This window comes from Canis lupus, chromosome 1 (assembly GCF_003254725.2).
Source record: "Canis lupus dingo isolate Sandy chromosome 1, ASM325472v2, whole genome shotgun sequence".
NCBI lineage: Eukaryota > Metazoa > Chordata > Mammalia > Carnivora > Canidae > Canis > Canis lupus.
The window spans coordinates 107683761-107711709 of NC_064243.1; the positions used below are offsets into that span (position 1 = coordinate 107683761).

Sequence of the window (27949 nt, forward strand, 5' to 3'; positions counted from 1 at the left end):
TTAATTTTTATTGATTTATGATAGTCACAGAGAGAGAGAGAGAGAGAGAGGCAGAGACACAGGCAGAGGGAGAAGCAGGCTCCATGCACCGGGAGTCCGATGTGGGATTCGATCCCGGGTCTCCAGGATCGCGCCCTGGGCCATTTGCTTCTGTACTTTGATACTGTGGCAGGTGGTAGAGGGCCAGAGGTCCTGGCTCGGCTTCCTGTACCCTTCTGGCTGGAGTCTCTCCAAAAGGGGCAATTTGGGAAAAGACCCTGCTCAGGTAAATGATCCTGTAGGGGAGAAACAGAAAGGAAATAAAGCCTGTGTGATTCTAGGGCAGAGGGCTGGGAGTCCCATGGTGGCCAGTGTTACAGGCTGTATCCCCCACAAAAGTGCAAATGTTTAAGTATTAACTCCCAGGACCCCAGAATGTGACCTTACTTGGAGACAGGATCTTCAGAGATGCAATTAAATTAAAATGAGGGGGGTGCCTGAGTAGCTCAGAGGAGGGTTAAGGGTGGCTGCCTTCTGCTCAGGTCATAATCCCAGGGTCCTGGGATGGAGCTCCACATCGGGCTCCCTGCTCAGCGAGGAGTCTGCTTCTTCCTCTCCCTCTCCCCCTACTTATGCGCTCTGTCAAATAAATAGAATCTTTATTTTTTTTTTAAGATTTTATTTATTTATTCATGAGAGAGAGACACAGAGAGAGAGGCAAAAACACAGGCAGAGGGAGAAGCAGGCTCCATGCAAGTAGCCCGATGCAGGACTCGATCCCGAGACTCCAGGATCACGCCCTAGGCCAAAGGCAGGCGCTAAACTGCTGAGACACCCAGGGATCCCTAGAATCTTAAAAAAAAAAAAAAAAAAAAAAAATGAGGGACACCTGTGTGGCTCAGTAGTTGAGTGTCTGCCTTTGTTTTTGTTTTGTTTTTTTGTTTGTTTGTTTGTTTTGAGTGTCTGCCTTTGGATCAGGTCATGATCCTGGGGTCCTGGGATCGAGTCCTGCATTGGGCTCCTTGCAGGGAGCCTGCTTCTTTTTTTTCTTTAAGATTTTATTTATTTATGAGAGACAGAGAGAGAGAGAGAGGCAGAGACACAGGCAGAGGGAGAAGCAGGCTCCATGCAGAGAGCCTGATGTGGAACTTGATCCCAGGTCTCCAGGATCATGCCCTGGGCCGAAGGCAGCGCTAAACTGCTGAGCCACCGGGGCTGCCCGGGAGCCTGCTTCTCCCTCTGCCTGTGTGTCTGCCTCTCTCTGTGTCTCTCATGAATAAACAGATCTTTTTTTTTTTTTTTAATTTTTATTTATTTATGATAGTCACACAGAGAGAGAGAGAGAGAGAGAGAGGCAGAGACATAGGCAGAAGGAGAAGCAGGCTCCATGCACCGGGAGCCCGACGTGGGACTCGATCCCGGGTCTCCAGGATCGCGCCCTGGGCCAAAGGCAGGCGCCAAACCGCTGCGCCACCCAGGGATCCCTGAATAAACAGATCTTAAAAAAATAATTAAAAAATATTTTTGTTCATTTATTCATGAGAGACACACAGAGAGAGGCAGACACACAGGCAGAGGGAGAAGCAGGCTCCATGCTAGAAGCCCGACGTGAGACTCTATCCCAGGACTCCAGGATCATGCCCTGGGCTGAAGCAGGCGCCAAACCGCTGAGCCACCCGGGATCCCCCAAAAATAAAATAAAATTAAAAAAGAACCCAGAGTCAGCAGAGCTTCCAGCCCTCAAAGCGGGACACCCCCCCCCAGCTCCCCAGAGAGCCTTCAGAGGGACCAGCCCTTGCCTATACCTACCCGACGGCAACCTCCCTGGATAAGTAAGGCAAGCAGAACCACCCAGCTAAACCACGCCCGAATCCCTGACCCACACAAACCGTAAGAGCTAATAAATTGCTGCAGTTATTTTAAGCCACTAGGTTTGGGAGTCATTTGCTAAGCTGGGGATAGCTCACACAGAGCCCCCCCCCTTCCTCCCAGACCCCTCTTACTTTCCCTAGCATCCCCCTACCCTAGGCCCCAGACCATGATGACTCCATCGGGACTTAAGGAAGTATACTGGAAAAAAAAAAAAAGGAAGTATACTGGAGTCAAAAGACTCTGAGGAGATATATTGATAGGTGAAGACACCTGTGCTCAACCTCAGGCATGCCAGGAAATGGGCATTCAGGTAATTAAGACATTTGGAATGAATTTACAACAGGAAAGGGATGAGATCAAGATTTTTTTTAATATTCAAAACGGAGTATTACATGGATAAATGTACCGGTATCTCCATACTGCTGAATGCACTGAACACAGGAAAACCCGTATTGTGATCACTTAATCCAACTTCTCTCCACACGGGGGGTTTCTCAGAGTGTGCCCAGGGCACAGGCAGTGCCGAGAGTGAGGAAGTCTGTCTGCAGGTGGAGGCTGGCATGGCTGTGCTCCTGTCTGGGGCCTCCTGAGGTCTGCCCGCTGCTTCTAGAACATTGGCGGCTTTGCTGCTGCAGGCCAAGTGGTGTGGAGTCCTGCTGGACTCCGGCCAGCACTGTGAGGCCCCCACCCCCCATCCACACCCATGTCCAGGGCCCTCACCTCCCCACTGAGAGTACTTCCCTGAGATTCATCCCCTCAAACTCTGGGTTCCCTCCCTTTCATGCTAAGGCCTTATGAAAACTAAAGCCTGAATTCTTTGCTGCCCAAGACACCCGGCTCCCTTGTACTTGACGGCAGGCACAGCTTCACCAAACCCTCTCAGGAGACAAGGGCAAGACATCTGGACTTCCATTCCAGAAGCTGCAGACAAGGAGAGGGCAAAAATTAGGTTTCTTAAGGCAACCAAAGTTCAGGGCATGCCATACACCTGCCTGGTCATGGCCAAGGAGCATGCAGCAGGCAGGAAGTTTCTGGGGTCCCAGGCAGGTTCGTTTTCTGGGGGCAGTTTCCTCGTGGTTTCAGGCACCACTTGCAGAGCCAGAGCAGCAGCCAGAGCCACTGCCCTCACCAGGGAAAGTGCACTGTGGGTTGAGCGTGGCTTTTCCACCCATAAAATGGAGAGATGAGATTAGATCTTCTAGTTCTTTCTCAAGGCTGGCTTGCAGCGACTGGGGAAGGAGACAGGGTGTGCTAGAAGAGGCTGGGTATGAGCCTGCAAATTCGCTGCCAGGGCCTCTGCTGCAGGGGTGCCCTTGCATGGTTTGTTTAGTACCAACGGTCCAACTGCCAAGCAAACCCAGAGCCATGATGTGTTCCTGAGGACACTAAATGAACTTGCTGCAGGACTGCTGAGGTAAGCTCTGTGTTACTTTCTCTGCAGGTGGCACCTAAGGCCCCGAGAGATTAAGTGACTTGTCTGAGGTCCCTCAGCTGGAAAGCATGGTGGCTTGGAGATGCCTGGTGGTGCCAGGGCACCGCCTGTCGGGGGAGGGGGAGGAAGAGATGCGTGACCTCGAGGGGCTAGAGGCCATTCTCTCTGGCCTGCCCAAGGTCGGCCGCGATGCCCACCCACTCGGGCAGGAAGGCTGCCTGCGGCTTAAAGATCCACTGGAGGGGGGAGTCGGGCAGGGTGAAATTGGCCAGGTAGACAGTGGCCCCACCCGCGAGGTAGGCTGCCCAGATCCCGAAGGTGCCCACCGTGATGATGCTGTGGTTACACTGCGTGAGCAGCGCAAAGTCCCTGGTGGGGGAGCCCTGAAGGCCATTGCCCGCGAACACCACGTCGCGGAGGGAGCCGTTAATGTTCTGCCGACACCAGGACATGTCGTCACTGGTGATCACGAAGAGGGGAGCATGGTAGCGGGCCCGGAACCAGTCCAGGGCCTGGCGCAGGTAGCCCCGATCAGCCAGCACGCCCTTCCACACGTTTGGCATGACCTGCACGTAGTCCCCCCGGCGCACGTGGACCCCCACGAAGGTGCCCGGCTGTCTTCCGTTCACCTGCAGGCCCCGCAGAAACTTCTGAGCCTCCTCCCGCACGTGGTCGTGCAGGGTGAACTCCCGCAAGATCTCATCGCGGAGGTGGTGGTAGAAGGTCCAGGAGCAGGGGTAGCCAGTGAGGCGCACGTACTCCCCCGGGATGTGGCGGTACTCCTCCTCCATCCAGTCGTTCAGGTGGTAGTTCTGCCACGGGATGCTGCTGGCCGTGGTGCCGTGCAGGACGGGGAGGGTGATTCTGAAGATGGGGGCCAGCGTGCTGTGCATCTCGGCCGGGATGAAGGCCGGCCGCCCGTTCATCTTGGCCAGGGCGTAAAGGGTGGCGTACTCACCCATCTGGTTCCCCAGGCGGCCCTTGGAGTTGATGGTGAACACGCCCCCCCGGGGCAGGTATCTGGGGAGCAGGACCACGCGGCCTGAGTAGGCCCAGGGGGTGGGCACCAGAGCCAGGCGCTGGTGGCAGTGGAAGATGGTGGACACCACGAAGATGATGAAGAGGAAGTAGATGGTAGAGAAGGAAGGGCAAGTGGCCCGGAATCCCATCAGGGCTGCAGGGAGGACAGAAGACGCAGTCACGAGTGATGGCTTGGCAGCACCCGAGTCACATTCACCCCCAAATCATTGGTTCCCTCACTCAACTAAGCCAAGTGAGTCGAGTGGTGTCCAGCGTGTCCTGACCTGCTTTTTACTCTCCCCTCCACCTGTGGTTTCTCTGTGGCCATTCCAGGGGCTACAGCTCAGGAGCCCGTGCAGAAGGAAGCACTGGAATGCTGGGGCCCCCACTTTTCATCCTCTGGCTTCTGTTCCACCCCTGTCCAGGCTCCCCAACTCTCTCCCTCTGCCAGCCCCCCCTCTACTCCCTCTCCAATATTCCAGGGCTCCTCACTTTATTTATTAATCTGACCCTTTGGAAAGTCTGAACACTCCTGGGCCCTCCTCAAATGTTTCTTGTTCAATGTGGGTCCCCAGCAAGGTCAGCTGGCTCTTCCGCAGGAAGGCTGAGTATGACATCACACTCCCTCCACTGGGGTGTCCGAGCAATGCCCATACTGCCAGAATTTCAAAAAATGAGCCCCTCTTCTCATAGGGCTGGTGACAACTCTGCCCCAATCCTTAACACATGGCCTGCTCAGCTCAGGTCCCGCCCAGGGAAGACTCCAGCTTCGCTCCAAGCCAGCCTGCGGGGTGGGCCAGGTTCCAAAGATAGAGCAGGGGAGCTGAGCAGGGACTGGAGCCTGGGCTACTGGGGAGGAAGCATCAGCTCAGGACAAAGTCACCCACCACCCAGGGCCACCTCCATGGTGCATGACCCGAGCAGTTGTACATGGCCCACACTCAAAAGGGCCTGCGCTTCAGCCAGCTGGAAGGCTGACGGCTCAGGAAGGCTCTTGATCTTGAGGTTATGAGTTTGAGCCCCATGTTGGGAGTAGAGTTTACATGTTTTAATGAAAAGGTGGGGGGGGGGGGGCTGCACTTGGTTTAATGCTCTGCTCTCACCAGCTAGAAATTATCAATCAATCTGAATAAGGCACCCCAGGATCCCTGGGTGGCGCAGTGGTTTGGCGCCTGCCTTTGGCCCGGGGCGTGATCCTGGAGACCCGAGATCGAGTCCCACGTCGGGCTCCCGGTGCATGGAGCCTGCTTCTCCCTCTGCCTGTGTCTCTGCCTCTCTCTCTCTCTCTCTCTCTCTGTGACTATCATAAATTAAAAAAAAATAATAATGAATAAAGCACCCCAAGTTTTCATGTTCCTCTGGGCTCTGCGAATCCAGCAGCCCTGGTCCTTGAGTCTCAAGAGCTCCCTCTCCTGGCTTTCTGTCGGCCTGAACAATTTGAAAGTCGGAGAAAGACTGCATCAGGGGTACTGCTTCTGTGGTCCCTGGGTGCACCAGGCACTGGCCCCAGTGCTTGCTTGCCCACCTGCGATTCCTTATCCATCACCTTCCCAACAACTGGTGGCCAACTTCAACCTCAACTGAACTCATTTGGAGACAAAAGTGTGGCCCAAAGTGACTTGTAGACTGACTTCCTGAGATGCCCACGTTTTGCTGCAGAAATTGTAACATCTGATCATGGGATACTGCCCAGACCCCACATCCCACTACAGTGCTGATGCACAGGTTCTGGAACACGTCTGGTCCAGGGAGGTTCCGTTATGAGACTGCGGGGCTGTCTTTGCTCATCTAGACCTCATGCCCTCCTGGGAGGAAGGCGGATTGTTATGCTCGCTCGTTTAACAGATGAGGACACTCAGGCACAGAGAGGTTAAGAAAGCTGCCTTAGGTCACACAGCCAGGAAAGAGGTAGAGCATGGATTTTGAACCCAGGCAGTGTGGCTCAGGAATCTGTTCTCCATTACTGTCCTGGATTTTTCTAGTCTTCCTGAAGGAGAGCACTCAGATGCAGGCTCTCAGTCGTTATACATGGAGTATGATCTGCTCTGCCTCGTGGTGCCTGTCTTTTCTGGACCACCAAGGTAGGGATAAAAGATCTCTCTGTAAGCCCAGAGCTGTGGGTCCCACACTGCTGAGCTACCACATAGCTGTGCCCCAGGGAGGTCCTGCCTCCTCTCTGGGGCCATGTGAGGGAAAAGGTGCCCCCCCCCCAAAAAAAAAGCCTCCTTCCCAATTTAGAGAATTCTTTCCTCCAGGCTTACGTTGCTTCTACCCTCCCCCCACCCCACCCCCTCAAAGTGCTAAACACCTCATGCAGCTCAGGCTATTAAAAACAAAAGTGAGGAAGAAAGCTTCCCTCCAGGTCACATTAGCTTAAGAAACTGCTTGTTCCCAACCAGGTGGGGAGAAAAGTAAAGCAAAATAAATCAGAGACCTAAACCTCGAATTTTCTCAGGCAGCCAGGCTGGCCTTTGCACTGGCCATCCTCTCTACCCCAGATACTCTCTACCCCAGTCGCTTGGGTCCTGATGATGGGGGGGGGGGTGCTGCCCTCACCGCTTTCAGGTCTCAGCCCAAAACAAATGTCCCCTGCAGACTCCCACCCCACTTCCCTGCTTGCTTTTGCTCCCAAGCACTTGTTACCTTCTGCCATTCTCTAGAACAGAATTACTTAATACTTTCCTGTAGTGATCTCTCCTCTCCAGATTGTAAGTCTGGCAAGGGCGGGGGTCGTGGACACAGGACGGACTCGGGGCGCACTTGCTGGATGGATGCGTGTGGTGAATATTCCACAGCGTTACCCTGTAGCTCACACTGCCTGTCCCTAGAACTGGTATGCCCCCTCTGATTTGGGGGTGTCTCCACCCCGAAACCCCTTCTCTTGCAGCCAATTCCTCCTCACAGCCTAATTTCAAATCCAATGTCCTCGTCCTGGCTCCCACCCTGGCTGGCCTCTCTAGGGTGGTTCATGGGGGTCCCCCAGACCCAGAATCAGAGACTGCCCTGGCTGTGCCCTCCAGACCTCAGGGCAGGCTCCCAACAGTGGGACACTCAAATCCCTGTCCGGGTCGGGTCCATGGGGCCCCTCAATAAACACATTCAAAACCACAGGCAGGCAAATATCTGTGCCCCATACTCCTGAGACTCTTGCTTTTCTCAGCAGGAAGTGATAGAAAGCTTTATTTTTCTAGTCAAAACCATTGACTCTGTAATAGTCTCTGTAATAGCTGACAGTCACATTTGCATGAAAATTTCGTGACTGATGTGTTGAGGCCTTGTAGGAACTGGCCGTGGGGAGGCTGGCTTTGGGCTCTGTCCCCCTTGGGGTCCCTGCCCTCTCCTTCCAAAGCAGGATGAGGGAGGTCTGGCCATTCTCATCTCCTCACCTCCCTCCCTGCTGTCCTAGAAAGTGGCCCAAGTCTTTGGGTTTCCTGGTGGCTGCCCAGATCCTTCCAAAAGCACAGATATTTAGAGTGTAACTCACCTCAATGCTGAATTTACCCACAGCTGACAGAAGGTTCCAGAGGGAAGGAGGTGCCAGCTGGGGGTCCTGCCTCAGTGTGGAGAGAGGTCCTGATAGTCACCTGGCAAGTCAGCCCCTTCCCAACCCAATGGATCTGGATTGAAGAATCAAAGATTCATGGATCAAGGATTGCAGCACCACATGGTGAGCTGAGCTGTGGGGAGTCAGTGCTGTGGGGCTCTGAGTGTGAGTGCAGCAGGGACCCCAGACCCCAGAAGCCCAGGGGGCCACAGTCTGCTGTCCCATCCTACCTGTCTTTAGCCTCCTGGGCCAGCGTGCTCTGGGCTGCCTGGTTTCGGGTCCCCCTGGGGCGACATCCCTCACGTCCCACACAGTCCTGGGTGGCGTGGCTGGCTGGGGTCCCTGCGGGGAGAAAGTGGCTGCGGTTGGCGAGGGGACTAGGGCGGGGGTTGGGGGGGAGTGGTGGTGGTGTTGGATTCTGCGGGCTCTGCTCTGAGCTCCCGCCCAGAACCCCCACTAGCCTGGGGCCTGACAACAGCCACTCCGGCACTCAGGCACTCACTCCTGAGAGCCCACGCTGCCGCCCCGCAGCCAAGCTCCTGCGAGAGGGAAGAACACATGAGGAGCTAGCTGCAGAGGACCCTCTCTTCTTGGGCACAGGTTTGGCCAACGTCAGGGGCAAAGGGGTGGGATGCATGCAAAAAATCCAGAGAAAAGGAGCCTGGGTCCCAGATGGACCTCCTCACCGCCCAGGCATGGGGGCCTAACTATGGGTCTGGTAGGAGCACAGCTAGACTCTGCTCCTTAAAGGGGGGTGGGAGTGGACTCTGGCTCTCAAGAGGGATAGGGGCTGGAGGCTGGACATCTGGGTTCCCAGATGGGCAGGGGCTGGCTTCTGGATCCTCCAGGAACACCAGGGGACTCGCGGCCTGGCTGTCCAGGTGCAATGGGCCAGAAAATGGTACCCCACGAACCGCCCAGGCAAGGAAGGCGAGGTAGGAGATGGGGGCTAGGTCCTTAATGAAGCTGGCGCTAAGAAGACAGGGCAAATGCCCGTGGCTGCAAGTGTGCAAAATGGCGCCAGGCTCATGGGGAGGGGTGGAGGCTGATGCCTGTCCTCTGGGGCAGGGGGAGGTGGTCTCCGCACATGGCAACCACAGTTGGGATATGGCGGGGGCTGTGAGATCAGGCTGGGGTGGATGTGACCCCACCTGCACCCCCAGATGCCTCACAAGACTTCTGGGCCAGGAGCAAGCCAGGGGCATGGTCAGTGGGGCCCAGAAAGGTTCCAAGGGCACCAGACCTGAGGAAGTTCCTCAGTAGGGGCTGCGGGCCCAGGAAGGGGAAAACGGGGGGTGGGGGTGGGGGTGGGGCGGATTTCAGCCCCTAGTCCTTCTTCACCCCTGCGATCCCAGAGTCTGGACTTCAGCCACCACCCCCACATGGCATCTGGCTCTGCCCTGCCTCCCCCGCCCTTCCCCCTAGGCAGCACCCGACACCCCCCATAACTGTTCCCCCTTCTAATCTGAGGACCTTAGGGTGGGTAGAGAAAGTGGGGGCTCTGCTCTGCAGATTGGGAGGCCTAGGATGGCAGGTAGGAGTAGGGAGGGCTGCAGTGATCAGAAAGTCCTCAGAAATCCAAGTCTGGGGTCCTCCCAACCCTGAATTCTGAGGGGGCTCGCATCTGCTCTCCTAACCCCATGCTCCAGCTCCAGAGTGACCCAGGTTTCTAGTCCCTGGGTGACCCCCCCGCTCCAGCTCCTCATCCTCAGCACACTTCTGAGGGTGAGGCTTGGTCCCTGGGTGGGAAAGGGTTAAGGCTGGGTAGAGGCTGGGGTGGGTGGCAGTGGAGGAGGCTGGCGGGGTTGTTTGGCGCTAATCCCCCTCCGTGCCCTGGGTGTGGAGAACAAGGTTAGGGCCCCACGTGGGAAAGGGCCTCCGCTCTGATCCTCGTGGGCCAGGGGCCTGGCCACAGGCTTCTGATCCCCCGCCCTGCCCCGCCCCCACTTCCCCTCCCCGCCTCCACCTTCCCACTGGCCAGGCCAGGCAGGCAGGCTGTCTGTTCTCTTGCTCCCTGGGTGTCTCTGAGCCCACAGGTCTGCCTGTCTGTCCGTCCTGGCCCCAGGCTTCCTGGGACTCCATTCCCCCTCCACCCACTCCCTGTGGATCTGGGTGCCCCCTCCGTCTGGGCTCCAGCTTCCCCCATCCCCATGGTTCCTTTTCTGCACCTGGCCCTTTCCGCAGACTTGCGTCCCCTCCCCTGTCTTTGCTGTGGGTGCCTCTGTCCCTCTTTGTTACTTTGTCTCGGAGCTTCATCTGCCTCTAAGCCCCCCCACCCTTGTGGCCTGTCTGGGTTTCCCCATCCGCCTGCACCCCTGGCCCTCTCCCCAGGGCCCCCTGCCCCTCCACACTGACACCGACGATAGCTCTAGGGTGTTAAGCTGCAGATTAGTTCAGGCAAAATTCTCAATTTTGCTTGCGTTCTTTTCCCTCTGGGTTATGTAAACAGTAATTCTCCCCAGATGGAACTATTTTCCTCGCTTAGAAGCAGCCAGGGAGGGGGCTTGGGCAGGGCTAGGGATGGAATGCCAGGGTTCCCCCCCAGAGCCTGTGGGGGGAGGCTGACCCACGAGGGCAGCCTGAGGCCCTCAGCCTGGTCACTCCTCTCCTCTCCAGGTGCTTGCTCTGCTGGGACCATGCCTGTGATCTTTGCCCTCTGGCTCCTCCTAAGCCAGGCCACCGCTGACCCATGTTACCATCCAGGTGGCCGCCCCCGCTTCTGCCTCCCACCAGTGACCCAGCTGGCTGGCACGGCAGCCTCCTGTCCCCAGACCTGCGCCCTCTCCCTGGGGGCAGACCTCAGCCCCCGGGCCACCTGCAATGGCAGCCTAACCCTGGCCCTGGGCGGCCCCTTCCTCCTGACGTCCGTCAGCCTGCGCTTCTGCACTCCAGGATCCCCAGCCCTGGTCCTGTCTGCTGCCTGGGCCAACGGAGGTCCCTGGAGATCGCTGTGGCGCAGACCTGCCTGGCCTGGGGCCTTGGGGGGCCCTGAGAAGGTGACGTTCCGGGCCCCACCAGGCTCGAAGTCCAGCGTGGTAGTCAGTCACCTCCGTGTGGAGTTTGGGGGTCGGGCAGGGCTGGCGGCTGCCGGAGTGAGGGGCCGCTGCCAGTGCCATGGCCACGCGGCCCGCTGTGCCGCCCGTGCCCGGCCCCCCCGATGTCGCTGCCGCCACCACACCACGGGCCCGGGGTGTGAGAGCTGCCGCCCATCCCATCGAGACTGGCCCTGGCGGCCTGCCACACCCTGGCACCCCCACCCTTGCCTGCGTGAGTCCTGGGTGCCCCCCTCCTGCCCTCACCCCCCCATCCGTGCTCCCTGACTCTCTAGCAGCCGGTCCCTGGTCCCTCTCCCTCCCTACAGCGGCTTGCTCCTGGCTTCACCTTGCTTCCTGAGCCAGTCCCCTCTCTGCCTCCCCCACAGCCTCCCACCTGCCTGCCCCAGTCCCTGCTACCCCGACTTCCAGCTGCCCAGTAAGGGGCTCCAGTTTCTGCCCCACACACCATTTCTATGCTGCTGCTGCTGCTGCTGCTATGAATAACATTTCCTAAATGATTGTGGGGAACTGGGCAGCTGGACCTTTCCTGACTCATCAAATCAACAATATGGGGGACATATTTACTCACTAAGGACATCACCAATCACCAGCTATGTACCAGGCAGGTTTTGTCATCAGGTCCATTTTATAGATGAGGAGACTGAGTCTAGAGACGAGAGGTCCCTTGCACAAAGACACATAGCTACAAAGTGTCAGCTCTGGGTCTTGGCTTGTCCCTCCTGCCTATCAGGTGCCATCATGCTACATGCTCTAGGGTGGCAGACAGGCACATGGGCTCAGCAGCAAGCCAGCCTGGGCTCAAGTCCCAGCTCCTCTGCTTCCCAGCTATGTGACCACAGGCAAGTGACTTGACCTCTCTGTGCCTCCACTTCCTTGCTTGTAAACTGGGGACAATGACAATATTTCTTTTATAGGCTGTAGTGAAAGTCCAATGGGTCACTATGTATAAGGTCCTTGGAATAAAGCTTAATATGGTACCTGGCCCCAAAGAAGAGCTTGCTGTGCGACTGCCACGTTACCATTCCCCAGATGAAAGGGGGGGCCCTGAGGGCATGTACCACCTGCCCTAAGGGCCAACAAATTGCAGAGCTGGGACTGGACTTAGGGAGACAGACTTTCCCAGATAATGGGCGATCCACTGGTCCATCCAGCTAGACTAGGGCTCCCCAGGCCCACTCCACACCCTTTCCCCTCCATGGTGTTTCCAGACCTGAAGCTTCTGGAGTCTGGGCCCTTCCCCACTGCTCCTGAAGCCCTGGGAGGCACATCTGCTCTACCAACAGATACACACACAACACACCCCTCCTCTCTCTCAACCCTCCAATTCTTTGCCCCATTCCTCTTCTCTTTCTTCCTGCAATGTCACGTGGAGTAACTTACAGCCCATCCCACCGTCCTTGGCTCCCCACTCTGTCCTCATCTGTACCAGGGTCTATTCCTAGACCCTTTGCCCCCGCCACCTCTGGTCCATTCCCACCAGCCAGATCTGAGGCCCCTGCAGGGGCTGGGGGAGAAGGGGAGACTCACACTGCCTCGGGGTGGGACGGGATTCATCCTGAGCCTGGATGGGGCCTGGGAGCTGAGGAGGCCGTCCCTCTGAGGATCACCACATGGCCCCAGGCTGGGCATGGCACTGGCCTCTGAACCTGGGTAAGAAGCCAACAGTGTTGTGATGAAGCAGGGTCTGGGTGGAGAGGGTGGGACTAGGTCCTGTGGCAGAGCTGCTGGCTTTACAGGCATGGTGGTCTGAACCCCTTCCCACCACTGGAGCCTTCCAGACAGAGGGGAGGTGAAGTGATCACCTTCAGGTCAGAAAGAGCCCAACGCATGATTCTTCCCACTGATAATCTGAAGAGTATCTCTTAAGAGGCACCTCTTAAGGCCCACGACAGCCCTGGGAGAGGGACTGAGATCCCCACTGCACGGGAGGAAACCAAGGTTTAGGGAAGCAAGTCATTTTTCTGAGAACACACAGCTGCCTCAGCGTCCTGATCTTCCTGCTGCTGTTCTGTGTTCTCGGGACCTGCCAGCCCAGGCCCCTCAAACCCCTCGAGAATCAAAAACTCCTTAAATCTCTCCCAAGTATGGTCCATGGACCCCCTCCATCAGCATCTTGCTCAGAACGCTTGCTAGAAATAGATTCGTGGGCCCAGCTGAAGCCCTGGGGGTGGGTCCTGGAAGCTGTGTAGTTTCTTTTTTTATTTTTTAAGGTTTTATTTATTTATTTGAGAGAGAGTAAGCAAGCAAGCAAGAGCATGAGCAGAGGGAGAGGCAGAGAAGCAGACTCCTTGCTGAACAGGGATCCCTGAGAACACAGGGCTCTATCCTAGGACCCTGGGATCATGACCTGAGTCACCAGAGTAGAAGGCAGATGTGTAACCGACTGAGATACCCAGACACCCCCATTGCAGTTTCTTTTTTTTTTTTTTTAAGACTTTATTTATTCATGAGAGACATAGAGAGAGACAGAGACACAGGCAGAGGCGCAGGCAGAGGGAGAAGCAGGCTCCATGCAGGGAGCCCGACGTGGGACTCCATTCCAGGTCTCCCGAGTCATGCCCTGGGCTGAAGGTGGTGCTAAACCGCTGAGCCAGGCTGCCCTGCAGTTTCTTTTTAATATTTCCCAGTAACTCTGAGGAGTTGTAAAGTCTGAGAGCCACTGCCTCACTGATCAGCTCTCCCCAGAAACACACACACATGTACACTGCACAGAATCCTCACGTGAGCTGTGGATCACACTAGACTGGTTGCCAAGGCACAAGCTCTGGAGTCAGAAGCCCTGGGTTCTGATCCTGCCACTGACTTCGCCTCAGCTGCATTACTTTGGGCAGATGACTTGGCCTCTCTCCACCTGTTTTCCATCTGTAAAATGGGGCTGATGACAGCACAAGCCTCATGGAACTGCTTTGAGAATGAGAGGCGCTGAGCACTTAAGGCGAGGTGCTGGGCACACAGCTCTCGGCAGGCAAAGGCGTGCTCTGTGTCAAGCCCTAGGTCAAGCAATTTATATCCTTTTGGTTTCCTTTAAACCTCACAAAGTGGGCACTGTACTGCCATTTTATAGCCGGGGAGACCCAGCTACAGAAAGAAGTCACTTGCCCAAGAAGCACAGCGAGGAGTGGACAGGTTAGGGGGGCTGACCCCGCCGCCCACGCCTGGAGTGGCCACTCCTCTCTAAGCCCCCAGTTCCACAGAGATGTTCAGAGGTCTGCCAGGCCCCTCGTGCGTACCCACTCTGGTCCAGTGCACCCAGCTTAAAGATGAGGACGAAGAGGTTCTGGGGCCTGGGCTGACCCGCAAACCCCCAGGCAATCTCATTGCACCTATGCTTTGTTTCCTCTCCTGAGGGCAATGGGGAGAAAGCTCGGGACTGGGAACAGAAGGCTGGACCCTGGAGCCTGACGTGTCTGCCCCCGTCCTGTCTCTAGCCTGCTCTTGCAACCAGCATGCCCGACGCTGCAGGTTCAACTCTGAGCTCTTCAGACTGTCTGGTGGCCGGAGTGGGGGCGTTTGTGAGCGGTGCCGCCACCACACGGCTGGGAGGCACTGCCACTACTGCCAGCCGGGCTTCTGGAGGGACCCTGGCCAGCCCATTACCAGCCGCAAGGCCTGTAGGGGTGAGTGCCTGACCTAGGAGGAAAGGGCCTAGCAAGGCCAGACTCCTGGGCGGAGGGAGGAGGGGCCGGGTGACTGGGAAGGGCGCCTCTGGGGCCCCACGCCACCACTGATACCCAGCTCCTCTCCTCATGTAGCCTGCCAGTGTCACCCAATCGGGGCCACAGGGGGCATCTGCAACCAGACCAGTGGGCAGTGTTCCTGTAAGTTAGGGGTCACTGGCCTCACATGCAACCGCTGTGGTCCGGGCTACCAGCAGAGCCGTTCTCCTTGGATGCCCTGCCAGCGTGAGTCATGACGGTCAGGGCTGCAAGTCCTAAGTGGGACGGGAAGGGGACATCCCAGATCCCAGTGGGCAAGGATGCTCAGGGCTGGGACCCTGGGAGATGGAAGCTAGAGGCTGGAAGTCATACTCTGGGCCTTTGGGGGAGGAGGGGACTCAAATCCCAATCTCCTTAGTCTTGGGAAGGGGAAGCTAGGGGCCTGGACTCCTGTGTCTGAGGGAGAAGGGGGCTGTGGGTCTATGCTCCTGGATCTGAAGGAAGACGGAACTAGGGGGACGCCTGGGTGGCTCAGTGATTGAGTGCTTCCTTCGGCTTAGGGCTTGATCCCGGGGTCCTGAGATCAGTCCCGCATCCAGCTCCATAGGGAGCCTGCTTCTCCCTCTGCCTGTGTCTCTGTCTCTCTCTGTGTGTCTCTCACAAATAAATAAATAAAATCTTGGGACGCCTGGCTGGCTCAGTAGTTTGGCACTGTCTTCAGCCCAGGGTGTGATCCTGGAGACCCAGGATCGAGTCCCACATCGGGCTTCCTGCATGGAGCCTGCCTCTCTGTCTCTCATGAATAAATAAATAAAATTTAAAACAAACAAACAAATAAATAAATAGAATCTTTAAAAAAAAAAAAAAAAGGAAGGGACTAGGGACCAACTCCAGGTCCTGGGGGGAGGAGGGCAAAGGGTGCTCATACTCGGGCTTTAAGGGAATAGACTACAGGGTCTGGATGCTTGGATTCCTGTTGGAAGTGGGGGAGGGGCAAAAGTTAAATTTCTCCTTCGGTCTCTCACAGGAATTCCAGAGGCAACAACACCCCTTGTTACTACCCCTGGTGCTTACAGCTCTGGTAAGGCTGGTGTGCAGAACCCTGGCACCAAGAGGGATTAGGGATGGGCTGCTTGGGCCCCCAGATGGAGATACAGGGTGGCCCACTGAGCCCAGTCCCAAGGGGTCCAGAGGTGGGGCACCCCAGTTGTCCATCAAGATGGAATGAGGGGGATGGGCAGGAGCAGACGCTGCGGTCCAGGCCTCGGGAGCCCACTGCAGATGGCCTAACCCTCCCCAGACCCTCAGTGTCAAAACTACTGCAATGTCTCGGACACCAGGGTACATATGAGCCTTCGGAGATACTGCCAGCAGGACTACGGTGAGTGCTGGGGAGAAAAAAGGCCGGTGGGTTACTCAAGGTGTTCTGATGATTGCCTCCTTCTCCACGTTTAGCGTTCTCATCTTAAATGGAAAGGGGGACTTTCAATAACCCTTCCTGATTCTAGGACCAGATGGGGGCAGGGGCAGCGGAGTGGGAGTGTTCCCTATGTTCCCATATCTCCTCCTTCCCCATGTTCTTGGCCTTGCGGAGTGTCACTCTCTCCTTCAGGTGGACAGCTCTGAGGGAGAGAGGGGGCCTCCCGGGGATGGAAGGAGAGAGATGCTGGTTGAATGGAGGGTCCTGCCTATCTTAAGATACTTCTTGCCTCCCATCAGGGTCCCAGATTCTGAACCTTAGCCCCACTCCCACAGAGGCTCACCTCAAAGTTCCCTAATCCATCAGTTTACACCAGTCCACACCAGTCCCATGACATCAGGGCCTACGACCTCGGGTAACTCAGATCTCTTAGATACTCAGGAGTTCAGCCCAGCCCTTGAATCCATACAAGCCTGTGATTTCCCTCTATGGTGTAAGATCCCCAGGCCTCTCTTCCCTGAGGATCCACCATCTGGCCACCGGGTCCTAGGATTTGGAAAATGGAAACTTCTCATCCTGCCTCGCAGAGGGATCTTCCACCCCATAGACTTAGCTTGCGAGCAAGAGTCCTGCCCCTAACACATCTCACCTCAGCCCTTCAGAGAGTACATGTTTTCTGAATCACCATCACTATGACCTCAATTCTCAGGTCCTAAGTTCTGACCTCCTTCTGGCTCCCAAAATTCATCCCAGAGCCAATATCCTTTTCCAAGGGCTCTGCTTCAATGTCTCTTGACTGTGCCATATTTGAGACCCTGGACCCACTTCTTCTGCCTTGTTCCCAGCCACACCCACTGGAGGGTCCCCTGGTTACCCCGCCCCACACTTTAAGTCATTCTGGCATCTGCTGCTCCCAGTATAAACCCCAACCAAAGCGTCCCACAGTCCTAGGTTCCTCTCTCTGTTCGGCCTCCCCTTCCAAGAAGGAGACCTCCATCACCCCACCCTTCCTAATGACAATCCTGGAACCCCATCTCACGCTCCAGAAGCCTTGCCCCTCCTTGCCTTGACCATGTCTCCTCCAGCAGGCTCCACTACTCACGACACAGGGCCAGGACCCTCCCCCCCCCACCTCTCACCCTCAGACGTTCAAGGTCTCCTCCCTGAGGGTACCTTGGGAGCCCACCCCTGTTCCTGCCCCCCTCCCCACCGGGCGGGACTGACCCCGCGCGACCCCCGAGGCTCCCCCAGCCCGGGCCTGACCGCAACCCTCCCCGCAGTTCTCCGCGCGCAGGTGCTGGCGTCGGAGGCGGCGGGCCAGGCCTGGCAGCGGCTGGCCGTGCGCGTGCTGGCCGTCTACAAGCAGCGGGCGCGGCCGGTGCGCCACGGCAGCCAGGACGCCTGGGTGCCCCGCGCCGACCTGGCCTGCGGCTGCTTGCGCCTTCAGCCCGACACCGACTACCTGCTGCTGGGCAGCGCGGCCGGCGGCCCCGATCCCGCGCGCCTGGTCCTCGACCGCCACGGCCTCGCGCTGCCCTGGAGGCCACGCTGGGCCCGGCCTCTTCGGCGGCTGCAGCTGGAGGAGCGCGCGGGGGGCTGCCGCGGCCTGCGGCCCCCCGCCCCAAGCCCGGCCCCGAGCACCACAGCGGGACCCGGGCGAACTCCACCGCCGCCGCCGGAGGAACAGACGGGAGCTGGCGCTGAGCCTTCCAGTTCGACGACGGCGCGTCCCTGAGCGAGCCAATCAGGTGCCGTGGAGCCTGTGATGTCACTGGCACGCGCCAGCGCCGCGCCGCGCCGGCCGGAGGGACCGGCCAAAGGCCGCGAACCGCCAGCGGGACTTTGGGCCTTGGGCCAGGCGTTTGGGCTGCGGACTGTGCGGCTAGGCCCCTAAATAAAGAATTAAATCTTGGGGGAGTTTCGGCTACAGGGCACTCATATATTGAGGGGCAAAGGTAGAAAACCTACAGCCAAAAGACGGCTTTGCTCCCCGGCAAAATGCCTAACCCAGCAGCAGAGCTGGGATGACGTCACTGCGGTGCCCGTCAGATTTGTGTTGCCTGGTGATTGGCCAGAAGCCAGTAGGAGGGCGGGCGGATAGAAAAGGCGGGAAACGCGCCAAAGGAAAGGGCCGCGGTGCCGTATTTCCAGAAAGCTCCACCTGTAGGAATTTTGTGTTGTTGTTGATGTTGTTTTTATTTTTTTTTAAAGATTTTATTTATTTATTCATGATAGTCACAGAGAGAGAGAGAGAGAGGCAGAGACATAGGCAGAGGGAGAAGCAGGCTCCATGCACCGGGAGCCCGATGTGGGATTCGATCCCGGGTCTCCAGGATCGCGCCCTGGGCCAAAGGCAGGCGCCAAACCGCTGCGCCACCCAGGGATCCCTGATGTTGTTTTTAATGTTGTGTACCTGGTGGGTCCTAGGATAGTCTCTGAGAAAGGAATAAAGGGACTTGGAGTGAATATCTAGAGGGTTCTGACCGAGGTTCATCTGGTCTTGAAGTGCAGCCTAAACACTTTCCTGCAAGAATAGCCAGCGGGGAGCCACAGAGTGGTATGGCATCTCTTGGTGCTAAGCAGAATGCTACTCCCACCCGAGAGCTGGGTACTTACAGGCCAGAGGGATGGAGCTAAAAAACCCAAGGAGTAGTAAGTACTATGGCATGGAAGGTTGTCATGGCCTAGGACCTTCCTTGCCACCCTGACCTCTGCCCCCTGTAGCTGCAATGGACCACAGAGTTTCAGATTTGGGTGATCTTTGCAGGAGAGTCATTGAGGGAGGACTTGGAGGGATTCTCACAGGAACGGATAGGACTTCAGGCCTGGAGAGTGATCCTGTTCCTTCCCTGAGAGGAAAGTGGGCCTCTCAGCCAATGGAGAGCCAGGAATAGGCCCTGATGTCCTAAGTTACTAGGAAGAGAGACAGGCCCTCCACCCAAGGTTCTTTGTATGCTCCTTGTGAGACTGAAAAAGGCAGGTTCCAGCCTCCAGGAGGTGATTGTTTAACCCCCAAGCCACCAATAATACCCTATATCTGGGAAACTTGTTTTGGCTTCCAGGTGGGTCCAGGGTGGGGGCATCCCTGAAGCAGGAGTTAGGAGTCTTTAGGGGCTTTCTTTCTTTTTTTTTTTTTTTAAGATTTTATTTATTTGAAAGAGAGACAGAGTGGGGAGGGGAGCAGAGGAGGAGGGAGAGTGAGAATTTCAAGCAGACTCTGTGCTGCGGGCAGAGCCCAACTCAGGGCTCTATCTCACGAACCTGAGATCATGACCTGAGCCAAAACCAGGAGGTAGATGCTCAACCGAGTCACCCAGGCACCCCTCTTTAAGGGATTTTCTTTTTTTATTTTATTTTTATTTTTATTTTTTTTAAATTTTTATTTATTTATGATAGTCACAGAGAGAGAGAGAGAGAGAGGCAGAGACACAGGCAGAGGGAGAAGCAGGCTCCATGCACCGGGAGCCCGACGTGGGATTCGATCCCGGGTCTCCAGGATCGCGCCCTGGGCCAAAGGCAGGCGCCAAACCGCTGCGCCACCCAGGGATCCCGGGATTTTCTTTTTTTAGATTTTATTTATTTATTCATGAGAGCACAGAGAGAGAGAGAGAGAGATGCAGAGACATTGGCAGAGGGCGAAGCAAGCTCCATGCAGGGAGCCCAATGTGGGACTCGATCCAGGGACCCCAGGATCACACCCTGAGCCAAAGGCAGACTGCTGAGCTACCCAGGCATCCCTTTAAGGGATTTTCTTTTTTTAAAAAAATATTTTAGGGATCCCTGGGTGGCGCAGCGGTTTGGCGCCTGCCTTTGGCCCAGGGCGCGATCCTGGAGACCCGGGATCGAATCCCACATCGGGCTCCCGGTGCATGGAGCCTGCTTCTCCCTCTGCCTGTGTCTCTGCCTCTCTCTCTCTCTGTGACTATCATGAATAAATAAATAAAATCTTTAAAAAAAAAATATTTTATTTATTTATTCATGAGAGACACACCCACAGAGAGAGAGAGAGAGAGAGAGAGAGGCAGACCCACAGGCAGAGGGAGAAGCAGGCTCCACGCAGGGAGCCCAACATAGGACTCAATCCCGGGTCTCCAGGATCATGCCCTGGGCCAAAGGCAGGCACCAAACCGCTGAGCCACCCAGGGATCCCCTTTAAGGGATTTTCTAAGAAGTGTTCTGTTTCAGGGAAACTATATGTTTTATCTTGTCTTTTTCCATTCTCTCTCTCTCTCTCTCTTTTAGAGATTTTATTTATTTATTCATGAGGGAGTTTGAGAGAGAGGCAGAGACACAGGCAGAGGGAGAGGCAGGCTCCATGCAGGCTCCCACCCTGGGCTAAAGGCTGTGCTAAACCACTGAGCCACCCAGGCGGCTCTCCATTCTCTCTTAAAGCCAGTTTAGTGAGGCATTTGCCCCACTGCTCCACCCGCATGTCCTGTCCATCAGCAAATCCTGTACGCTCCACCAACTCCATATGTTCATAATTCAAGCATTTTTACCATGTCCACTGCTACTACTCAGTCCAAGCCACCACTATTGTTCTCTTGGATTTTTACAGTAGTCTCCATACTGGTTTTCCCTTCACCCCCTTATAGTTTTCTTCATATAGAACCAGGATGTTGGCTTTAAAACCCACGTCAGATCATGATCCTATTATGCCAAAACTCTTGAATGGCTTCCCATCTCTTTCAGAATAAAATCCAAAGTCCTTGCCCTGCCCTACAGAGCCGTACATGATGTACTTCCACCACGTAACTGACTTCACCTCCTATGACTCCCCTTCATTCACACCTCTTCAGCCACACTGACCTCCTTCCTGTTCTTTTAAAAAATCAAGCACACTTGTCCCAGGGCCTTTGAACTTGCTATTCTCTCTCCCTAGGGTGTACTTCCTCATATAACAGCAAGCTAGTGTCCACACTCCATTGAGACCTTCCATTACTCAGTTTAGCTAGCTCTGTTGGAATGATAAATGAAAATTGATTTCTTGGTCGTGTATGTGTCTCATCCAAGTCAGCAAGGGATGGTTTTCCACAGAGTCATTCAAGGACTCCAGCTGAGAGACATCTACCATCTTATCATTGCACCAAATGCAATCCATGGCATCTTGATCACTGCAGCAGGGAGAGAGCTGACTAGTCTCACACAAGAAATAAATGCTTTGGCCCAGGAATGACTCCAGCACTTACATTCATAGCTCATTGGTCAGGAATACTCACATGGTTTCACCTAATAGCATGATGGTGGGGAAGTAGAATTCTCTCATGTGCCTGGGAAGAGAGAAGAACCAGTGTAATCATTTTCTTATTGCTGCCATAACAGATTGCCACAACCTCAGGAGCTGAAAACAATACAAATTTATTATATTGCGGGGTTTTTAGATCTTATTTTTATTTATTTATTTATTTATTTATTTATTTATTTATTTATTTATTTATGAGAGAGTGAGTGGGGGAGGAGCAGAAGGAGAGGGACAAGCAGACTCTCTGCTTGAGCATGGAACCTGACACGGGGCTGGATTCCAGGACCCTGAGATCATGACCTGAGCTGAAATCAAGAATCAGACGCTTAACTGACTAACCCAGGCGCCCCTCCTGCCTCTTTTTTCTGTCCTCACACCTTTTATCCTCCTGCGGGGAAAGGTTTTCTGCTTTTAGAGACCCATCAGATCAGGATGCCTGAGTGGCTCAGCGGTTCTGTTGAGAGTCTGGCCCTGGCTCAGTGCATGATCCTGCGGTCCTGGGATTGAGTCTCACATCAGGCTCCCTGCAGGGAGCCTGCTTCTCCTTCCGCCTGTGTCTCTGCCTCCCTCTGTATCTCTCATGAATAAATAAATAAAATCTTTAAAAAAATCAAATAAAGACCCATGCAATCAGATGGGGCTCACCCAAATAATCCAGAAAAAGCTCCACATCATAAAGTCCTTAACTTTTTTTTTTTTTAAGATTTTATTTATTTATTTATGAGACACAGAGAGAGAGGCAGAGGGGGAAGCAGGCTCCCTGTGAGGAGCCCAACGAAAGACTTGGTCCCGGATCCCAGGATCACGACCCGAGCTGAAGGCAGACGTCCAACCAGTGAGCCACCCAGGTGTCCAGTAAGTCCTTAACCTTAATCACATCTGCAAAGTACCTTATACCATAGGAAGTAACATAGTCACTGGTTCCAAGGATTGGCGTGTGGTCATTTTGGGCTATTATTCCACCTACCACAACCAGATATGGGTTAGCACTAGAATTTTCCACCATGTGGCTCTGCTTAAATTTCACAGCATCAGTGAAAACCTCCCTGTTGGCGCTAAATAGTTGCTCCTTCCAATTATTCTTTATTTTTTAAAGAATTTTATTTATTTATTCATGAGAGACACACACACACACACACACACACAGAGGCAGAGACACAGTAGAGACACAGGCAGAGGGAGAAGCAGGCTCCATGCAGAGAGCCCGACGTGGGACTCGATCCCGAATCTCCAGGGTCACACCCCGGGCTTCAGGTGGCGCTAAACCTCTGCGCCACGGGGGCTGCCCTCCAATTATTCTTTAATTGGCAGTTTAAATTTACATATGTTTATATATATATACATATATATAATATCACACTCCTATGTAATAATATTCTTTTTCTCCAAGTAATAAACAGATGCAGTGCCACTGGAAAAGCATAAATTGATAAGGTTAGAGTAAAGTAGATTTTCCCATGGATTGGTGTGCACGATTTCTTTTTCTTCTTCATTTCTATATGTAAAGGAAAAAAACAATAAAAAAGAAAATCATGGAGACTTCATCTATTTTATGACAATAATTCTTTTCACTTTATGATTTTTTAAAATTTTAAGTAGACCAGGTCCCCAGCATGGAGCCCAATGTGGGGCTCAAACTCACCATCCTGAAATCAATACCTGAACTGAAGTCAAGAGTCAGGTGCTCAACTGACTGAGCCACCGAGTCAATTGAGCATCAAATTCTTAATTTGAGAATTTTATTTTTAAGATTTTATTTTTTTTATTCATGAGAGACACACAGAGAAAGAGGCAGAGACATAGGCAGAGGGAGAAACAGGCTCCTTGCAGGGAGCCTGATGCAGGACTTGATCCCAGGACCCTGGGATCATGGCCTGAGCCAAAGGCAGATGCTCAACCACTGAGCCACCCAGTACCCCTTAATTTGAGAATTTTAAAGAGCATTTCAAGCTATCTTATCTGGAAAGGTGATAGCAACATTACATATTCGGTTGGGTAAACAGAATGGTACATTAAAATTAAATACTAGGTTTAAGTAGATTTTGCAAAAAAAAAATATTTTTCATTCATTTGTCCTCCTTTATCCTTCTTTTTAGTACTTACCATCAAGTGACACAATAAATATTTGTCTTTTTGGTTACTATTTCTGTCTCTTCCACTAGAACATGAACTCCAAAAAAAAAAAAAAAAAAAAAGAACATGAACTCCACAGGAGCAGGGATTTTGATTTGTTCGAGTGCACCCTCATCCCTACGAAGATGCATGGTACATAGTGTACGGTCAATAAGTACTTGTTCAGAAACCAGATCAAAAAATGGCCTAACCTACCTGAAATTAATATTACACTGTCTGTTAACTAATAGGAATTTAAATAAAAATTAAACAAACTAAACAAAACAAAAATGGTCTAACTTGCAGCTTAACTGAACCTGAACTGGTCCCTCAAGCATCTGTATTATTAGGAGTTATGGTAAACCTCAAATAATAGTGGGCTTAAGCAAGATAGAAATTTATTTCTAAGAAAGAAAGAAAGAAAGAAAGAAAGAAAGAAAGAAAGAAAGAAAGAAAGAAAGAAAGAAAAGAAAGAAATTAATTTCTCTTTTGCATAAAAGAGGTCTGGATGTAGTCAAGCCAGTGGAAACCTTCTACCTTTCTTCTCCAACATCCTTAGAATGCAGCAGGATGGAAGAAGGAAAAGAGAAAAGCCCAAAAGTCTACACAGCTGACTTAGGGGGATCTTTTCCAAAAACTGCTACAGAATCCGCCTGTTCTTATCTCACTGGCCAGAATTTGGTGATATGACACCTAAGCTGCAAGACAAGGGGGAAGTACAACCTTTGATGCTGTGTGGTCTTGGATCCAGCTAAATAGAGTGTTTTGGTATCAAGTTAAAAGTAAGGACATTTAGGAAAATTAGCCAACCTGGCTTTATGCCAGGCCTTCAGCCAATCAGGACCCAGAGTATTCTATGACGTCATGAAGTGCTAGGCAGAGCAGCCTTTTCCCATTTCCTGGAAAAGAGAGGCTGAGATTCAAAGTAGTATGGCCTTGACATTCCATTCCGCCTCCTACTGTCCTGACCGTGCCTTTGTGTCTGTTTTGTCCCATGCTGTAAACACACCCCCTAGGACTTAATAGGTACTCAAGGATTTGTTGAATTAATAGGCTGGTCTTATTATCCCCTTATACAGAAGAAATTGAGGCTCCTGGGAGACTGCACCTTGAGGTGAGGGAAGAGATTCAAACCCAGGTTTGTTTGGGTTTGGCCAGCATTCTTAGCCATCTCTTCCATGAAGAAAGAAACTGGCTCAGAGAGACAAGGAATCTTAGCGACTGTCACACAGCAAGCAGCTGGCATTGGTTCTATAGAGCGAAGCTGTCTGATATGGTTGCCACTAGCCACATTGTGCTATTTAAGTTTAAAGCAATTAAAATGAAATAAAACGTAAAATTCGGTTCCTCAGTTGCATTAGCCACAATTCAAGTGGCTGGTGGCCAGCACACTGGACAGAGCAGATATAGAACATGTCCACCATTGCAGAAAGTTCTATTGGACGGCACTGCTCTAGAGACCATTTTCATGAAGAGCATAAACTCAGAAGCCAGGCAGCTTGGGCTCAAATTTCTCCGTATCCCTCAGTTCTTTCATCTGTAAAATTGGGATGATGATAATGATGATAGGAAGTAACTTCCAGGGCATATTATTATTATTATTATTATTATTATTATTTTAAGATTTTATTTTTAAGCAATCTCTATACCCAACATGGGACTCAAACCCACAACCCTGAGACCAAGAGTAGCATATTCCACTGACTAAGCCAGCCAGGCACTTCACAGGACATATTATGAGGATTAAAAGAGTTACTTTGTGGTTTAATGGGCTTAGAACAGTGCCTGGCACTGAGGAAGAGCCATTTGAATTTGTTATTAAGTGTCTGGTGGCTACACCTCCCCCCAGGAGAGACAAGTCCAGAAATCGAGAATACATATCTGCAGAGTTTGCTGGGTTCCCCCAGGGAGTGGAAGTTGACAGCAGCTTGCTCCCTGCTCTCAAGGTTAGGAGGTGAAGAGGGGCTGTGGGAACCACCCAGGCCTGGAGAGCCCTGGTCCTGCTGCCTCCCACCCAGGGGCCAGGGAGGAAGGAGATGAAAGTGAGGAGCAGGACAAGCCCCATATGTTCCCCATGACCCAAACTTTGTTCCCAGCAACCGAGACAAATAGGCATGAAATCCACATCTGGGACCCACCTCCGGCCTGGCCATTCCCTCCTCTGGGCATCGAGCCCAGTCTGTCTGTGTCCTATAATGGGGGCAACACAGGTGGCTTCTAGAGCTCAGAGGAGGCTCCTGCCCACCTCACCACCACCGATGGCTTTCTGAAAGACCAGACTCCTGTTGTACATAAGAGCCTAGGTAAGAATTTTCCCAGAAGAGAAGAGAGAAAGAAAACAGCAAAGGCAACAGTTTGTGCAAAGGTCTGGAAGCCCGAGGGCCTGGTATGGTAAGAGAAGAGCAATGAGGCTGGGGATTGGTGGTAGTCAAGGCATGTGAGGCCTCTAAGGCCAGGCTGAGGACCTGTGTGTTTCTCCTAGGGAGCACTGGGGAGCCATGGGAGATCTCTGGGCAATGGAGAGGGTGGGTCAGTCCTCTGTGAGAAAAAAAAACAGTGATGTGGGGGGGCTGTCTGGCTAAGTCCAAACAGCATGCAACTCTTGATCTTGGGGTTGTGAATTCCAGTCCCACATGGGGTGCAGAGATTACCTAAATAAATTTTTAAAACTTAAAAAAAAACCACAACCACCCTACAGTCAATCATCGAGGTGGCTCAGTTTACTCGGAGAGCCCAGAGAGGGCCATGAACCTAGCTGGAGATCAGGAAACATTTTAGGGAAAGTGAGACATTCGAGGTAGGTCTTGAAGAACAGATGAAGGATTTGGTGACCAAAAGAAAGGGCAAGGAGGGACGCCTGGGTGGCTCAGCGGTTGAGCGTCTGCCTTTGGCCTAGGGCGTGATCCTGGAGACCTGGAGATCCTGTGTGCTGCCTTGAACTGTTCTGTTCGGGACTGGATCGTGAAGCACGTGAACACAAACCCACTGTGCGACTTGACGCCCATCTTTAAAGACTACGAGAAATACCTAGCGGGAATCGAACAGCAGCACGGGGGTGGCGGCGGCAGGAGTTCCGGCCTGGGCATCAGTGGGACTGCTGTGGCTAGAGCCGAGGCAGGATGAACCCTGGGATCTGTGAAGGGTACACTGCAAGGGGAGGAGAGTCTGGGAGGGGAAGGTCAGCGGGGCCCTGGCTATGGGGACAGAAAAGAGTTAGAGGGTGCCTGGGTGGCTCAGCCACTTAAGCATCTGTCTTTGGCTCAGGTCATGATCTCAGGATCCTGAGATCAAGTCCCATGTTGAGCTCCCTGCTCAGCGGGGAGTCTGCTTCTCCCCCTCCTCCTCCCCCCTACTCGTGTTCTCTCTCACATGCACTCTCTCTCTCAAATAAATAAATAAAATCTTAAAAAAGAGTTAGGAGAATGTCTCTTCCACCCAGAAGACTTCCTCTTAACCCTCATGCAAAAAAATTTTTTTCTCAACCATTTCTGAATACTGGAGTCTGTTTTTTTTTTGTTTGTTTGTTTTGTTTTAAGATTTTATTTATTCATGAGAGACACAGAGAGAGAGGCAGAGACACAGGCAGAAGGAGAAGCAGGCTCCCTTGGGGGACCCCATGTGAGATTCAATCCCAGGACCCCGGGATCACGACCTGAGCCGAAGGCAGACGCTCAATCACTGAGACACCCAGGTGCTCCGGAGTTTCTCTCTCTTTTTTCTTTTTTAAAGATTTTTATTTATTCATTCATGAGAGACACACATACACACACAGAGAGAGAGAGAGAGAGAGAGAGAGGCAGGCTCCACGCAGGGAGCCTGACGCGGAACTCGATCCTGGGTCTCCAGGGTCAGGCCCTGGGCTGAAGGCAGCGCTAAACTGCCAAGCCACCCGAGCTGCCCTCTTTATTTTGAATTCATTCACTCACTTATTTGTTTATTCAACACATACTCCTGGTGTCTCAGTTATTCAAGGGTCCGACTCCTCATCTCACCTCGGATGTTGATCTCGGGTCATGAGTTCCAGCTCCGCCCTGGGTCCACGATGGACGTTGAGCATACTTAAAGGAAAAGAAAACAGGGCAGGGCTGATGGCTCAGCAGTTTAGCGCTGCCTTCAGCCCAGAGCCTGATCCTGGAGACCCAGGATCGAGTCCCACATCAGGCTCCCTGCATGGAGCCTGCTTCTCCCTCTGCCTGTGTTTCTGCCTCTCTCTCTCTCTCTCTCCGTGTCTCTCATAAATAAATAAAATCTTTAAAAAAAGAAAAAAACAAAACACTAAAAACGAAAAAAACCTAAATATAAAAACCATATTCTCCTGAGATCTCCCTGGGAAACGCCAGGATTGAGACCTGAGTCAGACCCAGGACTTGCCCTGCAGGGGCTCCAGGCAGAGGGTGTGGTAGGGGACAAACCTATGTACAGTCACATCTGGTGTGATGTGTAATAATAGACGCAGCATGGGGCCTCGCCTGTTAGATCAGAGAAGACTTTCCAGAGGAGGTGAGGCCCTCGCTGGGCCTTGTGGGAAATCCAGTTGTCTCCCAAGCATACAGGAGAGGGCCAGAGTCTCTGGGGAGAGACACCAGGAGCCTCATCTTATTCAATTGTGTTTGATT

The 27949-nt window shown here is 53.3% G+C and overlaps 2 protein-coding genes across 8 annotated transcripts; one reads left to right on the top strand and one right to left on the bottom strand.

Moving 5' to 3' along the window:
• LOC112645195 (galactoside 2-alpha-L-fucosyltransferase SEC1-like) lies at nt 1–27688 on the bottom strand. 7 transcript variants are annotated; one of them, XM_025424389.3, is made up of 6 exons: nt 27326–27688; nt 21199–21249; nt 12431–12549; nt 8078–8189; nt 2258–4457; nt 3–275 (listed from the first exon to the last, which is right to left on the bottom strand). In XM_025424389.3, exons 3-5 carry the CDS (start codon nt 12530–12532, stop codon nt 3433–3435), a joined length of 1239 nt encoding a protein of 412 aa, XP_025280174.1. In that variant the 5' UTR covers nt 12533–12549; nt 21199–21249; nt 27326–27688; the 3' UTR covers nt 3–275; nt 2258–3432. The 7 variants fall into 7 exon arrangements, with proteins under 7 accessions (XP_025280173.1, XP_025280176.1, XP_025280174.1 ...); XM_025424390.3 differs by having other exon boundaries at nt 21199–21320; XM_025424388.3 differs by lacking the exons at nt 21199–21249; nt 27326–27688 and adding an exon at nt 17442–17911 and having other exon boundaries at nt 1–275.
• On the top strand, nt 10404–19068 carry NTN5 (netrin 5). Its single transcript, XM_049094031.1, has 6 exons — nt 10404–11114; nt 14332–14520; nt 14656–14805; nt 15587–15640; nt 15860–15940; nt 17260–19068. Exons 1-6 carry the CDS (start codon nt 10484–10486, stop codon nt 17712–17714), a joined length of 1560 nt encoding a protein of 519 aa, XP_048949988.1. The 5' UTR covers nt 10404–10483; the 3' UTR covers nt 17715–19068.
• Nucleotides 27689–27949: the final 261 nt, after the last annotated feature.